Source organism: Pseudopipra pipra, chromosome 3 (assembly GCF_036250125.1).
Source record: "Pseudopipra pipra isolate bDixPip1 chromosome 3, bDixPip1.hap1, whole genome shotgun sequence".
In the NCBI taxonomy this organism is placed as follows: Eukaryota; Metazoa; Chordata; class Aves; order Passeriformes; family Pipridae; genus Pseudopipra; species Pseudopipra pipra.
The window spans coordinates 28,432,076-28,456,667 of record NC_087551.1 but is presented as its reverse complement, the minus strand read 5'-3'; the positions used below and the strand labels follow the sequence as shown (position 1 = coordinate 28,456,667).

Genomic DNA, 24,592 nt, shown 5'->3' with positions numbered 1-24,592 from the left:
AGTCCTTTAAGTGAAATGGATGGCTTTAAGTTTGAATAATAGTCTACAATTATCTCTCAGTAGGTGCTGCACAAATTTTTCAAGGGTAGCAAATACGTATCAAAATCCACAGCAAAAGGAAGCTTCCCTGCTGTCATTGGGTTGCTGGGTGGTGACATCTGTTTCCAGGCTGTGATATTAACTGTCAGGAGTTCTTGCTCTTTAATTAGGCTACTCTACCTGATTTTATTGTTATTGGGTTTGGGTTATATGACATGTTAACTTACCTTTTAACTGGGTTTACCTACTTAGATTGTCTCACTTTCCACGTGTTCCATTTTGGTTTTTTTCTGGTTTTTCTGAGATACCAGTATGACGTGGCCTATAGCCGGGCTGTTGGGAGGATTCATCAAGAACATCTTCCCAATCCTCGGCGAGCGTGCACGCCTGCTTATCTTGAATGTATACTTATTCTGGAGATCTTCTGAGTGCTGAAAGCCAGATTGATTAACTCTTGAGTTAAATTGGAAATAGTTTTCATAAAGACTCAACTGAACCATGGTGTAATGCGTGTTGATAGTCTTCCAGGATATTAGCTTTTAATTTCCATGTTCTTTTGCATATACTAAGTTCTTATCCTCTACTCATTGGTCAAGTGGTGAATTTAGGAATGGTAAGAGTTCATTTTGAATTAACTCTCTCTTGAAATGTGTCTAGTACTTTGTCACTAATTAGTGATACCTTATAAATAACTTCTGTTTGAAGGAAAGTAAAACTAAAGTGTATGCTCTAGGCATAAAGTCTGAACATAGCAAGGCTTTCTCTTACTTGTTTGACCTCTACCAAGTACCTTCTGTCATTCCTGTTTCTTTACTAGAAGAGTGAGGGAGATGCTGGTGCTCTTACACATGTACCTCGCTGTCTTGGAGCTACTTTGAGTTTTATTATGGGATTTCTCACAGGAGTGAATCTGCAAAGATTTGCAGGTCATATAAAGACAAAATTCCATGGCTTTGCTAAAATCCTTTTGTACTGGTATGTGACCGTGAAAGTGAGTAATCCAAATCCTTCTTGCCCTGGTAGTCAGAATCTTGGGTCAGGCTTAGCTATGTTATGGGACACAAAGATGATAGCCTTATTTTTGCTTCAGTGTATGTGCTTTTTGCATGTTTTTATTTTTTTTTCTTCCTACCTTCCCAGCTATGCCATCTGGTGGATAGATTTTTCCCAGCCCATTCTAGCTGTGGACAACACAGGAGTATGCAGACACACGAGACTGCCATGAGTACAGCAGATGTGGAACACAGAATCATGGAATGGTTTGGGTTGGAAGGAACCATTAAAGGTCACATAGTCTAACCTCTCTCCAGTGAGCAGGGTCATCTTCAACTAGATCAGGTTGCTCAGAACCCTGTCCACTTGACCTTGAATGTTTCCAGGGATGGGGCATCCACCACCTCTTTAGGGAACCCGTTCTGGTGTATCACCACTGTCATTTTAAAAAATTTTCATCCTCATATCTAGTCTGAATCTACCTTTTTTTAGTTTAAAACTGTTATTCCTTGTCCTATTGCAACAGGCCTTACTAAAAAGTCTGTCCCCATCTGTCTTTATAAGCCCCCTTTAAGCACTGGAAGGCAGCAGTAGTGTCTCCCCGAAGCCTTCTTTTTTCCAGTGTGAACAGAGTTTTTCTGCTTTCAACATAGTTTTTCTTCCTAGTCCCTGCAGCTGCTACTTGTGTTTTGCTTCATCTTGGAACACCATGTATCCCTATGGAGGAAATGCCCTGATATTTGCAACAATGCTGAGCTGAGTGGGTACGTCAGTCTTACATTTAAGCCAGATTCTAAGCCAATTTAAGCTTTGGCGATGTGTGGAAAAAGTTCCCTCAATATCAAAGCAAGGAGACTGGAGTAGGGTGACCTTACTAGTAAAAAGTGCTGTGCAAGGTGTTAAGTAAGGCTGCCATATTACTGTCCAGGTGTTGGGCTTCCTGTTCCTGTGCAGTCTCTTAAAATTTCTGGATATAAGGCAGCCCAGCTGGACTGGATTTCTGCTCTTTTAAATGTATGGGTGTCTTGGTGAATTCTAAGAAGTTTACTGTGTGGCAGAGAGCGTGTACTTAGGGAAACACAGACATATAGTAACCTTAAATACAAGATGGCTTTCTGGAGTTTGGGTTCATGTATATTGCTGTACAAAAAAATTTGCCTTGTCTAGGGAAGACTCCTTGCTTGCCTAAATTGGCTAACCTATTTAAAATTAACAATGTAAATTAATTTGATGGAGCTTAATGTGGATCTTCTCTAAAACAAAATTGTATTTGGTGAGGCTGAGGGCTACTGGTTCTGGTGGTACCAATCCACCAAGAAAGCTGGGAAATAGTTCTCCAAGAAGATAAGTGTCAGGCTGCCAGTAGTTGTGGAGAATGCTTACTGCTTCCATGTTCAGCTCAAAGTGTGACTTTTTTTTTTTTTTTTCTGATTGCTGCCTTAAAGCTGGTTGCATATTGTTCTTGCTGTGTTGTGTGATGTCTTCTAAGAAAGCTACAAGCTTCATTTTCTTCTGATTCCAGAGTTCTTACAGGTTGACTTAAAGATAGAAATTTCAATATTACTTGATTTTTCACATGAAAGTTGGATTTTAAATGCTTATGAAATAATTGGAATTTTCTTTATTACTTTTAAATGGTATAGAGCTACTGGTCTAATGTATTATGGTCAATAACATATTTCTTGTTTGGTTAGTGTCTTAACTAACTAACATATCCAGCCACCCAGGTGGTATTAGGATATGGTAGTAGTGCCTGGAGTTCCAGGCTCTGTAACTGATGCTGAAAAAGAGAGGCCATTATAGAGAAGAAAAATAGACCTTAATGATCTGTTGCAAAACAGTACAAACAAACCATGGAGGTGAATCTTGAATAAACAGGAGTTGTTACCTGGTTTGGTGTGAAATCATTGGATAATCTGCTATTAGAAAAAATAAACAAGGAGAACTCTAAGAGGAGTTTTTTGCCAAAGATCAAATGATTTTTTTTTTCCTTTAAATAGTCTTTAAAAAGAGAAAAAAAATAGGCAGTTTTTATATGTTTCTAGGAGGGTAGGTATTGTATTAACCAGGGAGAAGGGGTAGAAGAGTGAAGTTTGTTTCTGGGTTTGTGTGGCAGGGCAGATATGAGCCAGTTCATCTTTAGCTTTATAAGTGCGTGACAAATGAAATGGTTGAAAAAATTGCACTGAAGGCCAAGAGCTCGGCATCAGGTAGCGTGTGCTGGTGTTCCTTTGTTCCGTCTATTTGGTCACTTGAAGGTTACATGATTCAGTAACTGTTTCATTTAGATACTCTGTGGCACAGGCTTTGCTTGAGTCATTCAATGTCTTGCTCATAATACAGCTAAATCATGGTATAAAAGGAGAAAAATGCTCTTCTTATTTAATGTAGATAAGAGGATTTTTAATTCTTTACAGTTGCTGTTAAATACTCATTAGTTACCACTAAATGTAGGTATGTAACTTTTTAAGAAGTAAAACCCCGCCACGGTCTGTGGTCTAGCAGTGTGAAGGCAAGCATACTATATTTGGCTATTACTCAGTAAGGTCAGATGCTGTACTTGGTGAAGGGGAGTGTGTAGGGGAATCCACTCTTAACTGCAGCCTGAGGCACTTCTAATGCGACCTGTATCTAGTTCCTAACTTGAACATTGAAATTAACCTGTTTACTGCCTTCTCTTCCTGTTGGGATTTGTCTTAGTACATCAGCTAGGTTGTCTTAGTGTCACAGTACCATCTTTTCTGTGTCGTGTTGGGTTCTTTTAATACCAAGCTCAATACAAAACTTTTGTGTGTATATCCCACGTTAGTTAAGTACCTGAGACACTGATGTGCAGAAGTCATGTTAAACTCAGCTTTTTGTATTATAACTTCAGTAACTTCTCTCCTTGTTACTTCTTAGGAGTTACTTCATAACTTTGTAATTTGCTTTTGCCTTCCTTGAGTTTTAGGAATTTTTTTAGCACTGCTGTAGAGGAAGAGAAAGTCAGCTTTTGAGAAATAAGCTGAAATTTTTTGTTTCATGGAATTTTTATGCTAGATTAATCTTCCAAGTAGACTAGAACAGGAATTGTTACTGGTCTGTATATGCGGCATGATGAGAAGCTTCTACCTTTACTCTGCTGGTTGGCTTGAGTTTTAGCTTCAGGTGTAATTAAGCAACCAGTAAATATAGAACAATAACAGAGATTAGAGTTATACATTTTGTTTACGGAATGGAGTAATTCGTGTGATCTTGTCCTTGAACCTTGAATTCAGCAATTCTGGGAACCGTGTATGATACAGAATGACTGAGACATCAGTTACTTTATAGAACTCTGTATAAAGAAGCAAGTGGTCCCTAAAAGTTGGTGTAGGTAGACGTGCATGTTTTCCTGGGCTTATTTGAATATCCCCTGAAGCAGGTTTATGGACTAGTTTCTAAAAAAGCTCCTCCTCCACAAGCATTGATTCCGCTGGATAGCGTATGTATTAAGAACATAAATTCAAATTTGGGTAAAAGAACACCACTTCCTTGTTTGGGTTTTTTTCCTAGTTGAAAATTAAAGGTTTGGGCAGTCTGTTACTCTGCAGTGGATTTGTGTTTGATGGTAGTAAGTCCTGCTAAAATGAGTCTGCAAGCAATCACTGTCCTTCAGCAAAACACTTAATATCAAGGGCATCCAGTGAAGAAATTTTATAAAGATTTTAAGGTTACTTGGATATAAAAGCACAGTTCTTCAGGAAAAAACTCCTTGGGAGACTGATTCTTCTATTTTTAGTGGGAAGTTTGGGTGAGGTACCCTTGGGAAGGTACAGGTCTTTGCTGTGTACACTGTGTGGAAGAGCTGTACGCTCAGCAATATGTTCTTGCTGAATTGAGCAAAGCTCTAGCAGAGGTTCATTTATATTATTGTTGTCCACCAGTGTAACACATGGATGAAAGCCATTCTAAGCTTAGTTCTGTTACAGCAGTTCTGAAACTTTGAAAACTTATGTTGCTGGCTTAACTCTGTTTTGCTGCAAGATAGGGAGTCGTTGCTTCTGGATAGCAGCTGAACAAGTTAAATAACAGAAAATACTTTGAGGGAGTAGAAATTCTGCTTTCCAAAATGAAAGATGCATTTAAAATCCAGTGTAGGATTCCTGACTTAAGCTCATGAAAATATGTAACTTGGATTTAAAAAATACTGAGAGCAGATAACTTCAGAACGTATTTCCAAAATCAGTGTAAGGATTGGGGTTTTTTTCCAAGTCGTAGGTGACACCACCTTTGGCTTTCAAATCCATTCTGCTCCTGCTTGTGACAGGCTGTTCAGGATTCACCAAATACTCAGAAATACTCTGAAGTACAAAAAATAAATAGTTAAATGTAGTAGTGTTTAATCACCAGTGATTAAACATCCCACAGAGTGTGGGGGGAGTGTAAGCTTGTAGGAATTGCTTATGTGCAATTTGTAAAATTGCATGCTTGCAGTCTCGTGTTGTAGTTTTGGAATTTTTTTAGATATACTCTGGCAAAATAGATCTGTAAAGCCATAATTTCAGAAATAAGCTTGGCTGGAGCTACTGTGAAAAGAAGCAGAAACAGCTGCTTATTCTTTCACTAGTCCTAGCCCAAGCTCACAGAGGATGCATTCTTCGGCTTGGGGAACTATTTAGAATATGTTTTTGATTTGTTTTATCTTTGTACTAGAAAGAAAATACCAGTTTGCTGACACAGTTTACTGTGTGGCCACATAAATGCATATGTCTGCAAAAAAAGAGTGCTTCTTAGCAGTAATGCTGACCTAATTTTTTATGAGGCTTCGGTGAAGTCTGTCTCGGTTTTAATGTTATGATAAAACCATGAGTGTTAAGTCCAGTAAACAAGACGTGTGATGTTGGAGAACAACACTATGTAAATGCTTAGGACAGCTGTGCATACCACAGCTGACTTAGTAATTGAAGAAACTTGTATTAGTGATGCCACAAAATGAGCAGCTTAGTTGCTTAGAGAGGCACACCAGAAGCAGTGTGACAGAAGAGGTTAAATGTATTTTCTCCATTTCATGAAAGACTGTGGCAAAAAGGGATGCACACAGAACCTCCAACAGCCAATTCTTGACGCACTTTCCTTAGTGTTACTTATTTTCTTCCTTTCCACTATTGCCCTGTGCTATCTGCTACTCTCTGGCATGAACTTGGAGGGAATAAAAAAAATTATTATTCTGACCTGCCACTGTGCAACTCATGTCTTAGATTACTAGTTACCATTAGTAAACTTGTTAAAGTTGCTTATCCAAGACTGTGTAGATGCAGAGACCATTTTAATATCAATTAGAGCAGCTTATGGATTACTATCAGCTCTGTCGTGCTTCCCAGTGTACCACATATATATTTGCTTTTATTTCTCCTTATTCCCTGCTACATCACTCTGCTTGAAACCCCTTGCAGCAAAGGCTTGTTCTCTTAAAGCACTATGCACGTATGATTGTGTATACAACAGGAATTGCTGTCCCTACCGAAAGGCTAATTTATGTAAATCAAAGATTGTTTACAGCATCTGCATTTTAGATTAAAGAGAATTAATTTACCTCTAATGTCAAGACGCTGTTTCTGCTCTGGGTAAATGACAGCCATTAAAAATGATGGTTTTCCCAATACTGTTAAAGGCTTTTTGCGAGCTAAAGATTTTGCAATGCATGAAGCTATGACTTGCATGTTTTAACAGTGGTTAGCTATAGTAATTCATAAATGAGTCTGGAAAAATCACGCTCTTGATCTCATTCTTATAACCTCCTCTTCAATCTGTTCTTGAGGATTTGGCTTTTGAAAAACTAAATGCGGTGTTGTTTACAATCCGTATAGGGCTCAGCTGAGTCAAGAGAACTTGAACAAAATTCTAGTTGTAAGCTGGTGAAATAAGTGCTTAGTCTTGCTTGTGTACTTGTACTACAGCTGTGGCACATCTGTTCCGGATGACTACTTGGCAAACCTTTCAGTGCCTTTGTGAATCCAGTGAAGTGCTGAGGCTTTCAGGATGGGTCACAATAGCTTCTCATTTTCAATATGTTCTACTCTTATTGATGATCAGGGAACTGTGGGAGGAAACTGCTTTTCTCTTAACTCTATTACTGATGATTATTCCTCATGAAACCCTAGGCTTTGTACTACTTCAAATGTAACTGAACTTACGTGTTTACTACGTGGAGCTGTGGACTGTTTGGATGGAGGGTGGAGGGTACATTTGCAAAGGTGCAAAGGCTCAGATACGCACCCTTCCCAGGGGCTGGAAGTGATTGCAATCATGAGGTGTGTGTGTTCTCCTCATCTGAGAGTGATATACTTGCCATAGTTGTAGAAATGTCCTACCTGGAAAATCTGCAGTGTGGTAATAAGTTACTGCCTGGTTTCTCTGTTAAGAACTTGCAGCATTTAGAGCTTTACTTGAAAAAGTAAAGAACTAATATCAAGGCACTGGAGGCACTGGCTCTGGCTGGTTAACTATGAAGTCAGAAGCTGTATGTTCACCACATCTTCTCATGCAAGAATCCAGCAACACTTAAAGCATCAATCTTATAAAGCAAATGTTCCAAGTTTAAACCTCCATGTGAGTTTCAAAAGGAGTTAAAGGCCAGTGTTTTAAGAAATATTGTTTGGATCCAAGTTATTTTGAGTGTTATGGGTGCCCTCCTTGAACTGGTATCTCAGTTTTGGCCTCTGCTTAGTCTGGGGCTGCTTCTCATAACATGAATGTTGCATATGGTGGACTTTCCTGGGTTTGAGTTCCAAAACTAGAGTGTATGTATTAAGTGCAGTTAAGCCATTTCTTGTGTTTGCTCTCTGTGAAATGGCTTAACTCTGGTGTTGCAAAATGCTATGAAAGTAGGTAAATACAGAGGGGAATTTCATTGCTAAGCAAAACAGGTTGAAAGAATGCACAGTTTTTAGTGGGAGAATGGCTCTGGAGATATAGTTGTGCTGCATGGAGCTTTGGTGTGACTATTGCAAACTATGGATTTAAAATACATAAATTGTTTAAATAAAATTATAGCCATTGTAATATGAAGACTGGTTGTGTGGGTGGAAACTTTCTTTCATATAATCACAGTTTATTGTGCCCATCAGAAGGAGTTCTTGGTCTCTGAAAGGCATCATTATATAATCTATTGGAATGCAAGCATTTGAAACTGAGATTATTAGAGCATCTTGGTACCTCACAAGTTGGATAGTCCTGTGCAAAGCTGTGAAGCCTGAGATTTATTTTTTTTTCTTTAATAACAGGGCTGAAGATATATCTGTAAGAACATCACTTAGATGTTTGTGATGGGATGAAATGGAAGCCCGCAGGCTTATATTGTTTGCTAGTCACCTTGATTGTGTCTAATGTCTGCCTTTGTATTCTTCTAGTATGTAAGCCAATGTCTTAGTGCCTGAAGAACAACACAAAAAGTGTTCCTAAAAAGCTGTTTGCTTTCTCAAGTATAGTTGAAATCTTAATTAGCAAAAGGAATGTGACTTACCATATGGTAAGTATCACCTGGTACTGATTCAGAGCTTCACTGAAAGAAGTCCTGTATGCAGCAGCCTTTTTCTCGAGGCGTTCTAATGGGCTAAGTAATTCCAATGTATCCTCAGCTGCAGATAGGCTATCCCTCTTGCTATTTTGGCTCTCAAACTGGCTGTCCCAGGATCTAGTTTCCTGTCTCTTCCCTGTTTTTGAAAACCACTTTTAGGTTCTGCCTTCTCATGTATTCCTGTGATTGCTTCCTAACCTCAGTTTAACAAGTGTCTGGTGTTTATTAAAAATAGATATTCATAGCACAGTGTTGGAATGGTCAGATATGCAGTTACACTGGGACAATTATGCAGTGATAACCAGAGCAGAGCTTTTTGAGCTTAACACTGTGGACTGTAGTACTAGGTGACATAGGACAAACTGTTATCCCTCACATCCTTTTTTTTCCCCATTGCACAGTGTAGTTAATACTAGATGTAATGATACTGATCTTCTTTATAAAGTAGGTTTTCTAGGAAATAAGCAGAAATAAAAGAAAAGGGAACTTATATTAATTAATTTTTAAAAAGTTGCAAGCTTTCTCTTCTGTTTTGGAGGGGGGAAGCAGGTGACCTAGGAAGTATGAAGAATTAGTTTCTGCTCTTCTGTTTACAAATCTTATTAAACTTAGTGAAGTTGCAGCTAAAAGTTTGCAAAGTAGTCTGTTACAATGCTTGAATTTGAAAGCATTTGGATTTGAGCTGCTAAAGTTCCATACCACCTTCCCTTGTAGGTACTGCTGTGATTCAGTGCTGAACATTGCTTTCATCTGAAACAGATGGCAGGACAGGATGTTCGCCTGTTGTACACACTGATACATCCTGGCTTATTAGTTTGAACTCTGAAGTTTGGTTTATGCTGAGATGCAAGACTGAACTGGATCAGCCAAAGTGCAGACACATTTGTTCTATTTTGCTGCCTCATTAAAGACACATTAAAGCCTCTGACAGAGGAATCATGCAGATATTTGTAGAAAGAAGCAGCTGCAGATAAACTTGCCAGAGGATGTTGGTTGGAGTGCAATGACATGCAAATGCTTTTGAAAACTTAGTGCTAAATATAGGTCTGAGTACCTGACTTACAGGTTTCGTGAATTCAATTTCATTCTAATTAGAATATCCTTGGCTGTAAAGGTTTCAGTAACTTAAGAGCCATTATATATGATTGAAAATTTCATCAAACTATCATAGTTTTTTGTGTGATGTTTCTAATATGGCAGTTTCAGCTGCCAAAAATGTAAGAAAACGTGCCTATGGTTTTTCTGTGGTATTTACTAGCCCTGTTGAACGTAACAATCCTGAAGAAATTTATTTTGTGCTAATATGGAAGTGTTTCCAGGTTTGGGATTCCCAGGTTGTTTTTTTACTATGGTGAATACTCTAGCATAATGGGATTGTTAAATTTAAAAACTTTCTGAAGTTGCTATTTATTCAAATATGGACAAAAACAAGAATTAAATTGTTTTCTTCTGAGAACCTGATTTAAGAGGAAGGCATACAGACTTTAAAGCACAGAATACCACACTGTCAGAGATTAATTTTAGAATTCATTGGACTACATACTTCCAGGGCATTTGGTAAATATGTGGAATGTGCTGCTCGCTTTTTGTCAAATATAGGTTTCAAATACAGATCATTTGGACTTTGCTGTATATCTGTGTGATAGTGACCTTCAAATGTTAAATATCTCATTTCAGTACGAGGATGTCGTCCTGGGAAGATCGTTCAGATGACAGAAGCAGAAGTTCGGGGCTTGTGCATAAAATCACGAGAAATATTTCTTAGCCAGCCTATTCTCTTGGAACTAGAGGCACCTCTGAAAATTTGTGGTATGTCAAATTGATATGTGTTTTATGTAGATGTTTTAATCTAGTTGTGTGCTAGGTGGGTTGGAAGAATACTGAGATGGGCGAATGAGCATGAGTTGGGATTGGAGTGAGGTCTTCAAAATCTTAAATGTAATTTTCAATTTAGATTGGATTAAGTGAAGAAAAAGCAGCTAGCTGTTGGTAGATTGCTGATGCTCCTGGTACTATTTGAGAGCAAGTTCCCTTGGTGAAAAGGGGTGCTTGTACCCTCATCTAGTGTAGATTTTGCAACCTGTCCCTTGCTTGCACAGAGCTGCTACTCTTTAGATCACTATTTCAGAAAGAAGTTAGCTGCTTTTAAAAAAAACACATGCATGTTGTAGTTGCTCACTTCAAAGCATAAGCAAAAGAAAGACCTTGTGAAATGGAACACTTGAAAAACAGAAAGCATTGGTAATCTTTCAACTGAGAAGGTAAAATGCAGACTGTTTAATTAGGCTTAGTTGCCATGTAACAAATTCCTTGAGCTTTACAACAAGTTTTGACAAACATCATTATTACTGTGAAACACGAATAAAACTGAAATGTGTGTGTTCTTTACCTCTCTAAGCCTGTATAAGATGCTAGACTTCTTCCAAAGTACACTCTTGTTAATAGGTATGTGAGCTTGTAAAAAAACTTAACTGAAGTATTGTAAATACTGGATTGTAATCACCCTTCAACTTATTTATTAACAATAGGCATTGTCTTGAAATGCATAAAATTCCTTGAGTTAGGCTTGCTAAAGTGTCATAGTATTAAAGTGGAAGCAGTCTCTGACTTTGTTATTACTTGCATGCTCAAAAGATACATTAGTCTTCCTGGCAGAGCTAATGTAGCAGTGTTTCTTACATTGAGAGGATGTTACCAATTTAAAAAACACCCTACAAAACAGCCAAACCCACAGACAAACCACTAAGGGCAAAGTCATTTTTAAATGACTAATTGCTTGGAAGGGTGGGGAGGAAAAACCAGACTAGCTTTCCTACTGACATAAAGTTGAAGGTAAATCCAGCTTTATCACATCATGTTCACTTGAGTCTTTTCAGCGTGGTACAGTCTCATCGTATTCCGAGATAAAGAAAACACAGAAGCTCAGGTAGATTGAGCATAAGTCAAAGTCTGCAAAGAATAATTAGCCTACTTCAAAGTTAGTTTTTTCTCGTTTGCTTGAATTGAGACAGTTGAAAGCACAGTTAGATGAACAGTAATAGGGTGGCTAATGCACAGTTAACTAAGGCATTTGTTATTTTTAAATCTGATTCCAAACACAGTGAAAGCACCAGGAAGTGTCAGGTGCATCTGAATTTAATATTAGAGCAATTGTCACAGATGCATTTAGATAAAAGTGAAAGGAAGATGATCTCTTTCACCAAAAGCAAAATATGCAGCTGGTACAGCTTTGAACTGTTATTTTAGTGTGCTCAGGCAATGCCTGAGGAACCATTATAGGATTGTCTTGTCTTACAGTCAAGGCAGTTCAAAATCAGCTCTTACATCTTGAATGGCTGTTTTATAATGTAAGATGAAAGAAACTCTTATGTAAATGTCCATTTTAAAATAGATGTGGCTTTTACTCTTAAGGCTTTGTATCTGGTAGACTTCAATTCAACCTGTGCTCATATTAAGCTGTATTTTAAAATGCTGAATACCTTGAATGGAACAGTAAATGCTTTGGTCCCTCTACAAAATTGTTTCTATAAAATGTTCTTTTACCCACTAAGTGCATTGCTTCCTCATGTGTGGGCTCGTATGTAACTGAAAATCGTTCAAGGCTATGAGCACAATAATAATATTTTCTCAGTATGCTTACTTGGTAGGTAATTCTGTTAGTGTTGAAGTCTGGGGAATGTATTGCTAATGTGATTCTGGAGTACTACACTCAACATAGAAATGACTTTTTGGGGAGTCTGTTTTCTTTGGATTGCAACCTGGAGACTTCTAAATATTACTTAAAATAGGAATCATTCTTGTTGCAACATACACAAAAAAGATTTTAGCCAGTGAAACTTCAGGTTGTGTCTGGAATTGGGTAGTGGATAATAGTCACGTTTATTAGATGAAAATTGGAAGGTTATTCTTCTCCCTGAGTGAGAAATAGTTATGGAAGAATGCTGCCTGAAGAAGGAAATATTGCATTTCTCATGGAAAGTGTAAAGAGGAATGAAATATAACATGTATTCTTACCACTGTATGCTTTAAGAATTGAACTGGAGAGCATACAGGTCTGGGAACCTTTTTTAGGATGGAGAAAGTTGTGTGGGTTTTTTTTTCCTCTTTTGAGGCCATAGGAGAAATTGAGGCCATTGAGGCTCTGCTAGAGAATAACTGTGCTGAGCAAAGTCAGTATTTTGCCACTGAACAAGCAGCAAAAGTGAAAATGCATTTATGTAATGCTTTGTGTATGGGACCAGGAGGTACTAAGTTTAAATAGCATACAGCTTGCACTGAAGGCTTTTTGCATATCTTTTTTGCATTCAGTCACTCTGGTGATGAGTCCTGCAGTCAGCTGGAGTACAGTGCATGTGTTCTACAAGTTACCATAGAGCAGCTTTGATATCTTCAACCGTATGGACAACACATGGATAGTTGGCTTTGACTAGTATGTGGTGATGTAATTGCTGCACAGAGCTGTTCCATGGAAAACCTACTTAATTTTAAAGCTGGCAGTGTGATGAGTAACATGACAGTTATTTTTCCTAAGAACAACCTGCAGGGTTGAATATCTTGTAAGAAATATCAGTCTTTGAGTCTTTGTATTGTTTTTACGTGAATAATTGCATCAAAGGAGGAACTAGTCTAAATGCTGGGGGGTGGGAATCTTAGTACAGGGAGCTGACCTTTAAAGTAAGTTCTCTTTGCCAACACAATGTTCAGTTTCTCTCCAGTCTGTTTGAATTCTTGACTGATCTGTTTTTGCAGTAAATAATGTGACTTTTTCTTAATACATTTGCTTCCTGGTTGTATACCTGTTTAATTAGAGGTTGTCTTTCTGACCTTGTAATTTGAACAAATTAAAGGTTGGTCGGAAAGCTTATGCTTAATTGTTTGAACTAGCTTTTAGTTTTCATATTGGATTCATACCTGACATAGCAGTTCTGCAGATAGTATGAGCTATTTATATTTAGTGAGTACTTCAGTTTTTAATATTAGCATAGTTCTTACTTTTCTGATTAATATTGCCAGTTTTAAAAGGCAATATTAATGCCTTTTTTGAAATCAATGAATAGAAAGTAATTGGCTTAAGTTCTTGACTTGTGTAGTCTTTGTTGTTGCACTAATCCTTGGTAAACATTTTTTTATTCAGGTGATATTCATGGTCAGTATACAGACTTACTTCGATTATTTGAATATGGAGGATTCCCACCAGAAGCTAATTATCTTTTCCTTGGAGATTACGTAGACAGAGGCAAACAGTCTCTGGAAACAATTTGCCTATTACTGGCATATAAAATCAAGTACCCAGAAAACTTCTTTCTCCTCAGAGGAAATCACGAGTGTGCTAGCATCAATCGGATCTATGGATTTTATGATGAATGTAAGCAAAACCCATTACTTTTGAAAGATTGTAACAGACTAATATTGTGTTTTGAAGATGCTTCTAGTACTGACTCATGCTGCAAGGGTTTCAACATTCTGTGAAGCTACTTTGAAACTTTCTAAAAATACATTTCAAACCAAGGTTAAAGTCACTCAAGAGCATTACTGTTTTCTGCTGTCCTTGAAATGCTATTGTAAGAGATTGAGACTTAACTATGCTAACAGAAATAAGACCCTATGAAGACAGTTTGCTAACATTTTTGGTCAGGTTGTGATATGTATTACTGGTTGGCTTTAAAAAACCAGCCTTCTCTTCCTAATGCCACGCACTGTTCTCGCAGGCAAGCGGAGATTTAACATCAAGCTGTGGAAGACCTTCACAGACTGTTTTAACTGTCTGCCTATTGCAGCCATTGTGGATGAGAAGATCTTCTGTTGTCATGGAGGTAAGCTGATGGCTGCTTTTAAAACTGTGTCTACACTGATCTTTGGGTTAATGCTATACCAAATGGGGTGTGGATGAGCATACCTGATATTCAGCTGGAGATGTTTAACCTTGTATTGTCTGTAAAGGTCACTTTTATGCCTTGAGCTTTCCTATGCACTTGGCAGTAGACAGATGTCATTCTTACCTGATATTCATGGCCCTCTCATTCCTGAGGGAGAAGTGCCTCTGTAAATATTCCCTCAGTGTATCCCTCTCTGAAAAATACTGAATGCTAGAATTATTGCCTAATTTGCCACCTGACTTTTTGCTGTTACTATTAGCCTTAGCTAATGTTAGCATCCTTAGCAGTGAAGAAAACTTTCACAAGCAAAGAGAGCTCTACAGTCTTGATGTCTTTAGCTGTTTTCATAACATGTTGGTGGAAGGGACTTCTAAGGTTACACAGTCAAGCCTGGGGCTTCAAGCAAGACATTTGTTAACATTGGAGCGGGTCAGCCATGGCTTGCATGGACTCCAGAAAGCCTTTGTTATTAGAAAATCTACATTCTGTGGGCACCTGTCTCAGTGTTGCTCTATTCTTGTACTGAAAAAAATGCTTGGTATTGATCTGACTGAGGGTTGTGACTTGTCTGAATCTGGGAACTTACCTGGGCTCTCTTCTTTGTAGAACGGGCCCCCCATGACTTTACAGGCAATGATGCTTAACAGATTTCCAGGAGCTTGCAGTGTCAAAACAGTTGACAAGAATTTAAAATTACTTGTAATAAGAGCCATCCTGCCTTTTGCAGCTGTCTTTGCAACTGCCTCCCTTAATAAGCAACTTGATGCCTTGCACTGAATGATCTAGAAATGTTTTGGTAGGTGTCACACCTGTGTTGTCAGTGAGATGGAAATTAGTGGAAGTGAAAGCGCTGCAGAAACCTCTAGTTGGAACAGATCCATTTGGAATTAAGAACTGTGTGATCCAGAACTCCTGAGGAGAATCTTTGAGGTTGTATTGCTGGGTTCCATCCTGCCTTTATTAGTTGCAAGAGCTCTGCCTATATAGGATGTGCTATTAAGATGATGCAGGGTGTTCTTGCATCTTGTTTTCTTACAGGTCATCTTTTAATCTTGTTCTCATCAGTATGGTGCTTTTTTTTTCAAGAACTATCTTATGAGCTGGATCAAGTTTTAAAAATGTGAGATACAAAAATCACTTCTGCACCGAGGTAGCCAATTATCAGTGTCTAAAAACACTTGTAATAAATTTGTCTCCAAAGAAAGGATGTGAAAGAATTACTCTCTTACTATCATCCTACCTTTTTGAATTTTGTGTTTTTTGGGAATGAATGGTGACAAAAATATTGGACTTTTTCAGGCAAACAATTAAGTTTAGGTGGAGGGTAATCGAAGCAGTTTAGGAGGTGGAGTGGAATGCTGTGACAAAACTGGTAGTTTTGTGTGTGCAATTGAGACTCAAATTACGAGAAAGAAGCTTAGAACGGTGTTTTTCAAGAAAAAAGATTTAAAGTTTTATTGTAAATGGGGAGGGAGAGAATTAAAATTTTCCTACTTGATTAAGCAAGAAGTTATTTTGTATGTAGTGTGCTTTAAGGATCCTCTTAGGAAAAGCAGTATTTACTGATTGCTAATTGCCCCTTAAACTTGTATGGGCTTCATCTGTAACCGAAATTACTATCACTCACAACTGATCTGCAGCTGTGAAATAAAGCAAAAAGATTACTAATGTGCTGTGTGCTCCTAATAAATGGAAATGGACGTTCAGCACGTGAATAAGTTTTGCCCTTTTTCCGCTCTTCTCCAGTCCTATCCAAACTGCATTCCAGATCCAATGAAGTAATGGACTGTCAACGCCTTTTCATGATGATACTACTGTAATAAACACTGAGGCAGCAACACAAACCATTCAACTCTGCTGGAGGTTGAAGCTAGCATGTAGTATCAGGTAGGTGCCTTTTTTACTATATTGCGCATTTTTGCATAGTTTATTTTAAAAATACTGTCCTCTGGGATATATAATAAAACTTTGCAAAACCGCATAACATAGTAAAACAAAAGGCACCTAACTTAACTCCAGTAGGCTATCTACAGTAACTTAAGATACTGAGTTATGTTTTTTTATCTAGAGTTTTCTGGGCATGTGTTGTGAGTTTTTTTATCTCACAGTATAAGTCAAAACACTCTTGCTATCCCTGTTTTTAAATGTTCGTGCTGCTGAAAGGATCTTATATTGTATCCTTCCCATTGCCTCTCTCTCCATTCCCACTCTTTCTACATTGCTCATACCTGTCATAATTTGTCCTTTTTTTGGCTGTCCTCTCAATTGACTTCTCACTTTGCTCTTTATCTCACTTCATTGAAGCTTATTCTGTAACTTTCCAACTTTTTCATTTTTCTCTGCTTTGTATTCTCTACAGTTTTCCCCTTTTACCTGTGACACCATTGTCTAGTCCTAATCTTTGGAGAACTTACATGATTACTTTCAAGTTTTTATAAATTAAGTCCATGTTGTAGTGTCATGTTGATGAAATATATTCGTCTGATGTTGGATTTAAGCTCTGAGATGGGAGTTGTGTTAGTTTAATAAAATACTGCATTTATATACTATTTTCAGGCTCTGGAATTCTGTTTTTCTTGTGACATTAATGACAATGAAATGTATGTTGAAGTTTAAGTCTGCCAGCAGTAATGACAATTCTTTGTCTTCTCTTATGGGAGAGGAGGTCTTACACTTCAGAAAGATAGTGTACTGAAAGATACTTTTTCTGTGCTTAGCTGTATGTTACAAGAAAGCTTAATGGTGTACTTTTAGTACATTGTAGGTGGCAGCAGCTTGACAGTGAGCTTTAGCCTGTGTTTGCATTCTTATTTCCTTCATTTAATACTGATCATGTGTAACTTTTATCTATAGATAGGAATTTGAGGCATGAGGTATTTCTTTTTGTGCAGGAGGAGTTAGGAAAATACTTGTAAAAAGAAGACCTCTTGGGTGGTTACAAAGAGATCTACAAATGTGTAGGCAGTTTTGTGGGATTTAACTATTTTACACTAGTGTAAAATAGCACAAAAATTAACAGCCATGGGGTTCAGATGTGTTTTTTGATAAGATTTCCTTTTAAAGAATCATAGAATGGTTTGAGTTGGAAGGGATCTTAAAGATCGCCTAGTTTCAACTCCCTGTTTGTGAGCTGGGAACCTTCCACTAGACCAGGACGCTCAGAGTCCCATCCAGCCTGGCCTTGAACACTCCCAGGGGCGAAAGATGTTTTGGGTGCAACCTGAAATGCTGAGAGCTGTAACTTCATAGAAGGTCACAAACTGGTTGTGCTTATTTCACCGAGCTTGTCCATTGCTCTCAAAGTGTGGTGCTGAGTGCTAATGTAATGTGTACACAAATAGAGCAGATCTGGGGAAGGGGAAGTGGTAGGTTGGTCAGTTTAAAAGCTGATTATCTACTTGAATTTATATTAGTATTCCTGTATTGTTTTTTAAGTAGACTTGCCTAAAACTCCTTTCGTAAGCTGTTTAATGTAAGACTTCTGCCCTCTCTTACAACCTCAAGGTAGCATCATGAAGACAGCTTTAACAAGCTGGTGATGATGATAAAAGGCTTTTATTGCAAAAGTGCTTCAACAAAAATAATCTACCACTTGGAGGAAAAGTTCCTCAAGTCTTTGTATCCAATTGAAGAGCGTTGACGTTGTTGCTCCTGTAACACACACATTGCCACTGTGCAAACTCTGTTACCTGAAATTATTGTACATGGTAACTCCTTTCCAATGATAAGTTTTCTTCTGTCTTGTTCAGAGTTCTGGACTGACTCAAATGGATATGGCTTGTTAATATAAAATATGTTTCATCACAAATTGGGTCTTGATGTTCTAAAGTTTGCAATTCTCTTAATTAGCTAATTTGGCCTAAGTCATTTCTGTCCTTAAATAAGGGTCCTAAGTGACTTGTTAAGATTCTAGAGCGTATCTTTCATGCCTGTGTTCCTCCAGTAGAGAAGCTTTAAACTGTTTAAACTGCTCAAAGGGTGGCTTTGGAATCCCATGCTTAAGGTTGTAATTGCATGTTAATGGCAAAACTTCAGAAAAATAACTGTGGCATTATTGTGATTTTTTTTTTGAGTAATTGAAGTACTGTGGTTTTACAAATGACTGAGCAGCTGGGCTATAGTAGATGACCACCTCTGTGGTCCTTAACTATTGCAGTTGCACAGTCTAGTGTTTGTTTACAGAATCCAGTGAGTGCTGCTTGGCTGTTGTGTGGTAAAACTGTGCCATTCAGATCTGACTTATGATTCTAGTTACACTTCCAGGCTACTTTGTCTTGTAGTCTTTCAGACCTTGGCAGGGGATTTTCCTTTAGCTTTTATAAAGGAAGGTGGTTGTAAGGAAAGCTGTCTGCACCCAGTTTGTGTTCAATAATGGGAATGCTATCCTTCACTGGTTCTCTGTAGTGTCCTTGGCAGTGTTAGGTTAATGGTTGGACTCAGTGATCGCAGAGGTCTTTCCTAACCTAACTGATTTTTATGGTTGTAAGCTGTTTAAGATAATGTCCTTAACTGTAGAGGTCTGTGCCGCGTGGCTAAAAGGATGATAATTAAAACCCCTTGCTAATTTCACTTGCGTTAGTATCTGTCCCTCTTTTCAACAACTTGTCTTACAGCAAACTGCCTTTTGTTTATATTGCAGTGGAAACAATGGATGCTGTATGATTTTGAACCTGAAATTTTGTGTTCTCTGGAACTTTTTTGCAGGTAAAATACATATATAAGTCACTTGTTTTCTTGTACTTTTACAGGACTGTCTCCAGATCTCCAGTCAATGGAGCAGATCCGGAGAATTATGAGACCTACAGATGTTCCTGACACAGGTGAGTGGCATGGAATTTACTGTAAATAGATCTTAATGATGGAACAGGTTTAATCAATTTGTGTGCAGGCAGTATGGTGACTTAACACTACCTTTGTTCACAGTACAATATTCCTGATGCCTGTGTAGGGTGTGAGTCTTGTTCCTCCTGATGGCTACTTTATCTGATACTTTTAGAGGTTATTGCACTTTGACCAAGATTGTTATTGCCTGTTATAACAGAGTAGGATACATTATTCAAGTTTGGATACATTTTTCACAAGTTGCCCTTAAACAGCTGGGAAATCTAATGAAAGATAAAGGAAACTGAACAGCTAGTTCTTTTTCTTGCCTTAGTTAGGCACACGCAAACAAATCTTTTAGTCTATCAAAGAACATAACTGTTCAAAGATTCCAGAGTGTTAAAGTATTTGGGCTTCTCTCTACTTGAGACCTTGTCTCCTTTATTTGAGAATACAGCTCCTACTTCACTGCAGATTTCAATTGCATCTATCAATGTGATAGTTGTGAAATTTTCTTCCAATGTTTAGAAATTTTGGATGCAAGTTGCCAGTGCTTTCTGTACAATGTTCTTTTGAATGGTTCAACTAATAATACTCAGTGTCCCATTTATTACAAATTTTTTTACTAGTGGATTGAAAAGACTAGCAGTACAATGGGATAGTTTTTAGTGTTGATTTCGACAGTGGTCTGAATTAACTTTCAGAGGAAATACGAGATCTAAACCTTTTTTAAAACGTAAACTACAATTACAATTAAACCTTGGAATAGAAGAATTCTGCTTCATGTAATTTTCCTCAGTGCTGATGCATGGCAATAATTAAGGGACTAATTAATATATCTACTGTCCCTTAAACAACCACACTTGTATGCAAGCTAGTGTAAATACGCACTTGACACCGAGAAGTGTTATAGACTAGTGAATGAGTGTTTCTGTAGTATAAATTACTACATTGTTCTTCCTTTTATGCTACTTATTCACTCAGTGCATAACCAAATAAATGTCAGTACAAATGAGTCAATCTTTACGTTTATCAGAGCTCTCAGGAAAGATAGTTCTGTTCAACAGACGATTAGTGCTGTTTTAGCCACCCCCACTTCAGGAATGCCCTTTCAGAATGTAATTCTGGTTTCCATGGACACTCCACTGTAGTCATATGTCTTCTTAATACCTCCTAAAAATAAGTGTAGAGGGTTTTTTTTAAAAAGGCTTTTGTTTTGTGTAGTGTTTTGTAGTCTTAATGCTATTGCTTGTGAAAGTAAAATTATGTGTACTGTCAGAGGGAAAATGAAACATACCATGTGTGCATATGATACAGTGACATAGAAGGTCTTGGCCTTTTGGATTTACTTAAGGAAACCAGTATTACATAATGGAAGTAAATCTTGTGGAAAATGAAAAATAAACTGAAGTAGTCTCACTTCCATGAAAGTCACAAGCCCTTAAAAGCTATCCCTTTGTGGAGAGGTGTCACTTGGTGAATGTGTAGATATAGAAGTTTTTAGTAGATGTTTGTGAGGCTGTGCAAAGATTAGATCATCATGAGGGTTTCTTTTAACCTGATGGAAAAAAAGCCTTTTTAATTTGAACTGCAATTTAAAGACCTCTTACTTAGGTGGCATTTTTGTGTGGTTTGGAAGCTGTTTTCTCAAATCTGACTTTTTATTCCAACTTAAATCACTTGCCTTTGATAAATGCTGGACTACTTGCATTTTGTGAAGGCCAGGACATAAGTTATGTGTTTTGGTCAGCATTGCCAACCATTTGCTTATTAGGAGATTGTAACTCCCTGTTTTGTGTAATCTTGAATGCCTTGTATCAGCCAAATTATGGTGTGCTCTTGGTCAACCTAAGCTATTGCAATGGTAGATGTTGCATATTAAAATATAAACCTACCTGGGCAGCACAGTTTGGACAAACTTGTTGCAGGGTTCTTTTATACCACTGCTAACGATTCTAGCCTATTGCTCTGTATAAGCCTAAAGATTGTTTGATTTTTGGGGAGAGAATAGAAGAGGAAGCACTTCCTAACCAGCTGAGACAAGCAGCTTCTGTCACTTACTGGAAATTCATGGTAAGAAACCATTAGGGATTGCAGTGCAACTGTTGTTTTGAAAAACAAGTTACTCAATATAGAACTAAATTTCAGTAAAGCTAAGCTTTTTTCATATGCTGTCTGTATTCAGTAGTGTATTTCTAGGGAGAAATTGTATCTAAGATGCAGTTGTGCTTGTTCTGTTCTTTGTCTTCTAAAAGCAAATAAAATTTTAGCTTCTCTTAGAGAGCAGCTGTGTCTGGCGCCAAAGACCATTTGTTAACTGTATTAAATATAAAATGGTCTAGTTGTGCAATAGGTTTCAGACATTGGTTTGCTTGACTACAGCTTGAAGTATCTCCTGTTTAAGAAATAATGTCTTCAATATTTTGTTCAGCAAATAACCAGGTGTAAATCAAACTTCTGAGTGCTTGAATGAAGGATAAAGGAGCCTGTTGACATATCTTTCAGATTATGACAATGGTCTTAAGTATTTAAATGTCTATGGGTTAGTCATCACAGGTAAAGAAAGTACAGTTTCATGGCAAGCTATGAAATGCCTTTTGAATGTTTTTGTGTTTGTCTGTGTTATAGTTAAATTGGCCTGGTTCTTTCCCATGTGAAAACTCATTGAAAATTCTATGTATAAAGGCATTGCAGTTGATCTAGAGAAATCTTTTTTTAGTACCCAGTTTTAACTCCAGAGTTAGCTGACCTTTTGTTGGCAGGAGAAAAAAAGATCTTGCTAAAACACCAGAGAGGCTTATTGTTCCAGCTTAGATTCCAGAGTGGTTGTCATGAGGCTTTTTGAAAAGTCAACAGCGGTCGGAACAAACTGACAGTGCTACCTGAAACAATATATCAGCATTTTGCTGTTACGTTTTGATTTAGTCAACTAAGGTTCTTCATGTACGGTGAGAAAGGTAAGAATCAAAGCTGTTCCATGTTCAGAAGCTTATGGTACAAGTCTATTTGCTGTATTTATGACAGGCCTTGCACAGCATGTTTTAATTTACTGCAGCTTTCAAACCAAACTTTCTTGGTGTGCTGCAAAATTGATGGTTGCCTTTTAATACCCATGCATTTCAGTGTTTTTAAACTCCTCAAACACCGTGAGTATTACAATTAAATATTATTTCAGAGAACTGTTTGGCTCTGACTTTTTTCATCTCAAGGTGTTGTCATTGGTGAGGAGGAACAATCTCCAGACTTACACACAACATACCCTTTGAGTTGCAGTGTAAAATGTTGCTGCATTTGTTGTTAAAACTTATTTTCTTTAGCAGAATTGCTCTGTTAATTACGATAGAACTGTTTTACATTATAAAGTGATACTTCTGAAGACTAGCATCTTCACTTGTGTTATCTTTCAAAGGTTTGCTCTGTGACTTGCTGTGGTCTGACCCAGACAAAGATGTGCAAGGTTGGGGTGAAAATGATCGTGGGGTCTCTTTCACTTTTGGTGCTGATGTGGTCAGTAAATTTCTGAATCGTCATGATCTGGATTTGATCTGTCGAGCTCATCAGGTAGGAACTTTGCTACTGTTGCTTCTTAAAACCTCTCCTAGTCTTTCTGCCTCTTTGGTGCTCCTTATAAGCAGGATATATTTGAAACTTAATTTGCATTGTGTTACTTCTAGAGAAAAAAAGATCTTCCTAATAAAGGGACTGTACGGCTGTGTCTGTTGACTCATGTTGAACTGCGTGTCTAATGTCAGTGAAGTAGAATACTAACACTAGATATCTCCATTGATCTTTTCCTTTTGTACTGTCTGCTAAATGTTAGATTGATGTATGTAAACATCAGAGGTACAGTGTCCAGCTTAAAGTGGCGAAGTGACTTGAATTTGAGATTTACACTGAAGTTTCAGAGTTCTTCCATTTCAGTAGTAGACAGTTGGTAGTTGTGGCTTACACTACTTCTGCTTCACTTTGTCAAAGTATTAAATGCATTTTGAATATTTCTGAAACAAGTCTGTACATATAATCTTTCAGTCTTGCCTTTGTTTCAACTGTGTAGAATACTTTGGCATAGACTGTTTTGCTTTCTGCACATTTCAGTAAATCAGGTTGGTTTTGGCATTGTCCACTTTTAGTGCACCTTTTTTATTAAGTTATTTTAAGCAAGAGTCCTACCTAGGTGGACATCAGGTTTCAGTTTCCTGTATAATATTTCAATTTCATTATTTAGTCAATTTTAAAAGCTTTTTCCTGCTGTGAAACAAAAATAGGCTCTTTATTCTGTGTCACTGTTAGGCTTAGGTACACTATCAGAACACTTAAATATTTATCTTTGTAATTTTACCGCTAAAACATTACAGAAGATTTAATATTCATTCCACACACTGGCTAGATTTCTTAACTGCTGATCAAAATTGCTACCAATTTCCTGTACTCATATAGTCACTTCAGTTCTTTGTAAAAGAAGTATGTCTTTTAAAAGATCGTGGTGATTGCACCAAAGTGAGCAATCGATGCACTGGTTTCACTATGTTGTAACATGAGGCTTCTATTTTGGGGAAGAGGGAACATCCTTAGCTGATGCATCGTACTACTTGCATGACTTTAAAGATGTGTTATGCTCTTAGGCAAAATATGTCAGCCCCACTTTGCTTTTGGAGCATCAAAATTATAAAAAAGCCTACACTTGAGATTTGTAGGATCAGCACCAGTGTAAGTGAAACTTGATTGTGACAAGTTGCAATGAAATGGTATCCAGGTTTTGTGGGCTCCACACTAATTAGGTCAAACATCCACATGCTGTGTGTAAACCATAAAATGCTGGGAATACTTAAACTAGCAGTGCATAATTGGACTTCAGCTATGAAAATACTGAACAGTTAAGCTGATGAATGTTTAATATTGGAAGTGTCAGACACAGGGTATGCTACTTGGCTTGGCATTCAGTGTCAGGTAAGACAAAATGAATGAACCTGTCCTGCCTGTCTGAAAGTCAAGATATAAAATACTGTTTTGATGAGTTCTTGTCATCTTTCTAATATAAAGTCCTGTTGGCCTCAAGATTAGCTTTTTTTCTTCAAAATTTGTCTTTTCTTATGTAAGCTATATTGATTTCTCTGATGTTGACAGGTGGTTGAAGATGGATATGAATTCTTTGCAAAACGGCAGTTGGTCACCCTATTTTCAGCTCCAAATTATTGTGGAGAGTTTGACAATGCAGGGGGCATGATGAGTGTGGATGAAACTCTGATGTGTTCCTTTCAGGTATGATATATTTGTGCATTAAGTATTACTGTAGGTGTTGGGCTGTATGGACCAAGTTAGTCTTCTT

The 24,592-nt window shown here is 37.6% G+C and overlaps 1 protein-coding gene across 1 annotated transcript in view; it reads left to right on the top strand.

Annotated features, from left to right (window-relative positions):
- PPP1CB (protein phosphatase 1 catalytic subunit beta) overlaps positions 1-24,592 on the top strand; it is a 29,425-nt gene that overhangs the window by 2,509 nt on the left and 2,324 nt on the right. The window contains exons 2-7 of the mRNA XM_064648425.1: positions 10,247-10,378; positions 13,704-13,934; positions 14,278-14,382; positions 19,194-19,265; positions 22,676-22,827; positions 24,391-24,525. Coding sequence (XP_064504495.1) covers positions 10,247-10,378; positions 13,704-13,934; positions 14,278-14,382; positions 19,194-19,265; positions 22,676-22,827; positions 24,391-24,525 — 827 coding nt within the window. The remainder of the gene's footprint in view (positions 1-10,246; positions 10,379-13,703; positions 13,935-14,277; positions 14,383-19,193; positions 19,266-22,675; positions 22,828-24,390; positions 24,526-24,592) is intronic.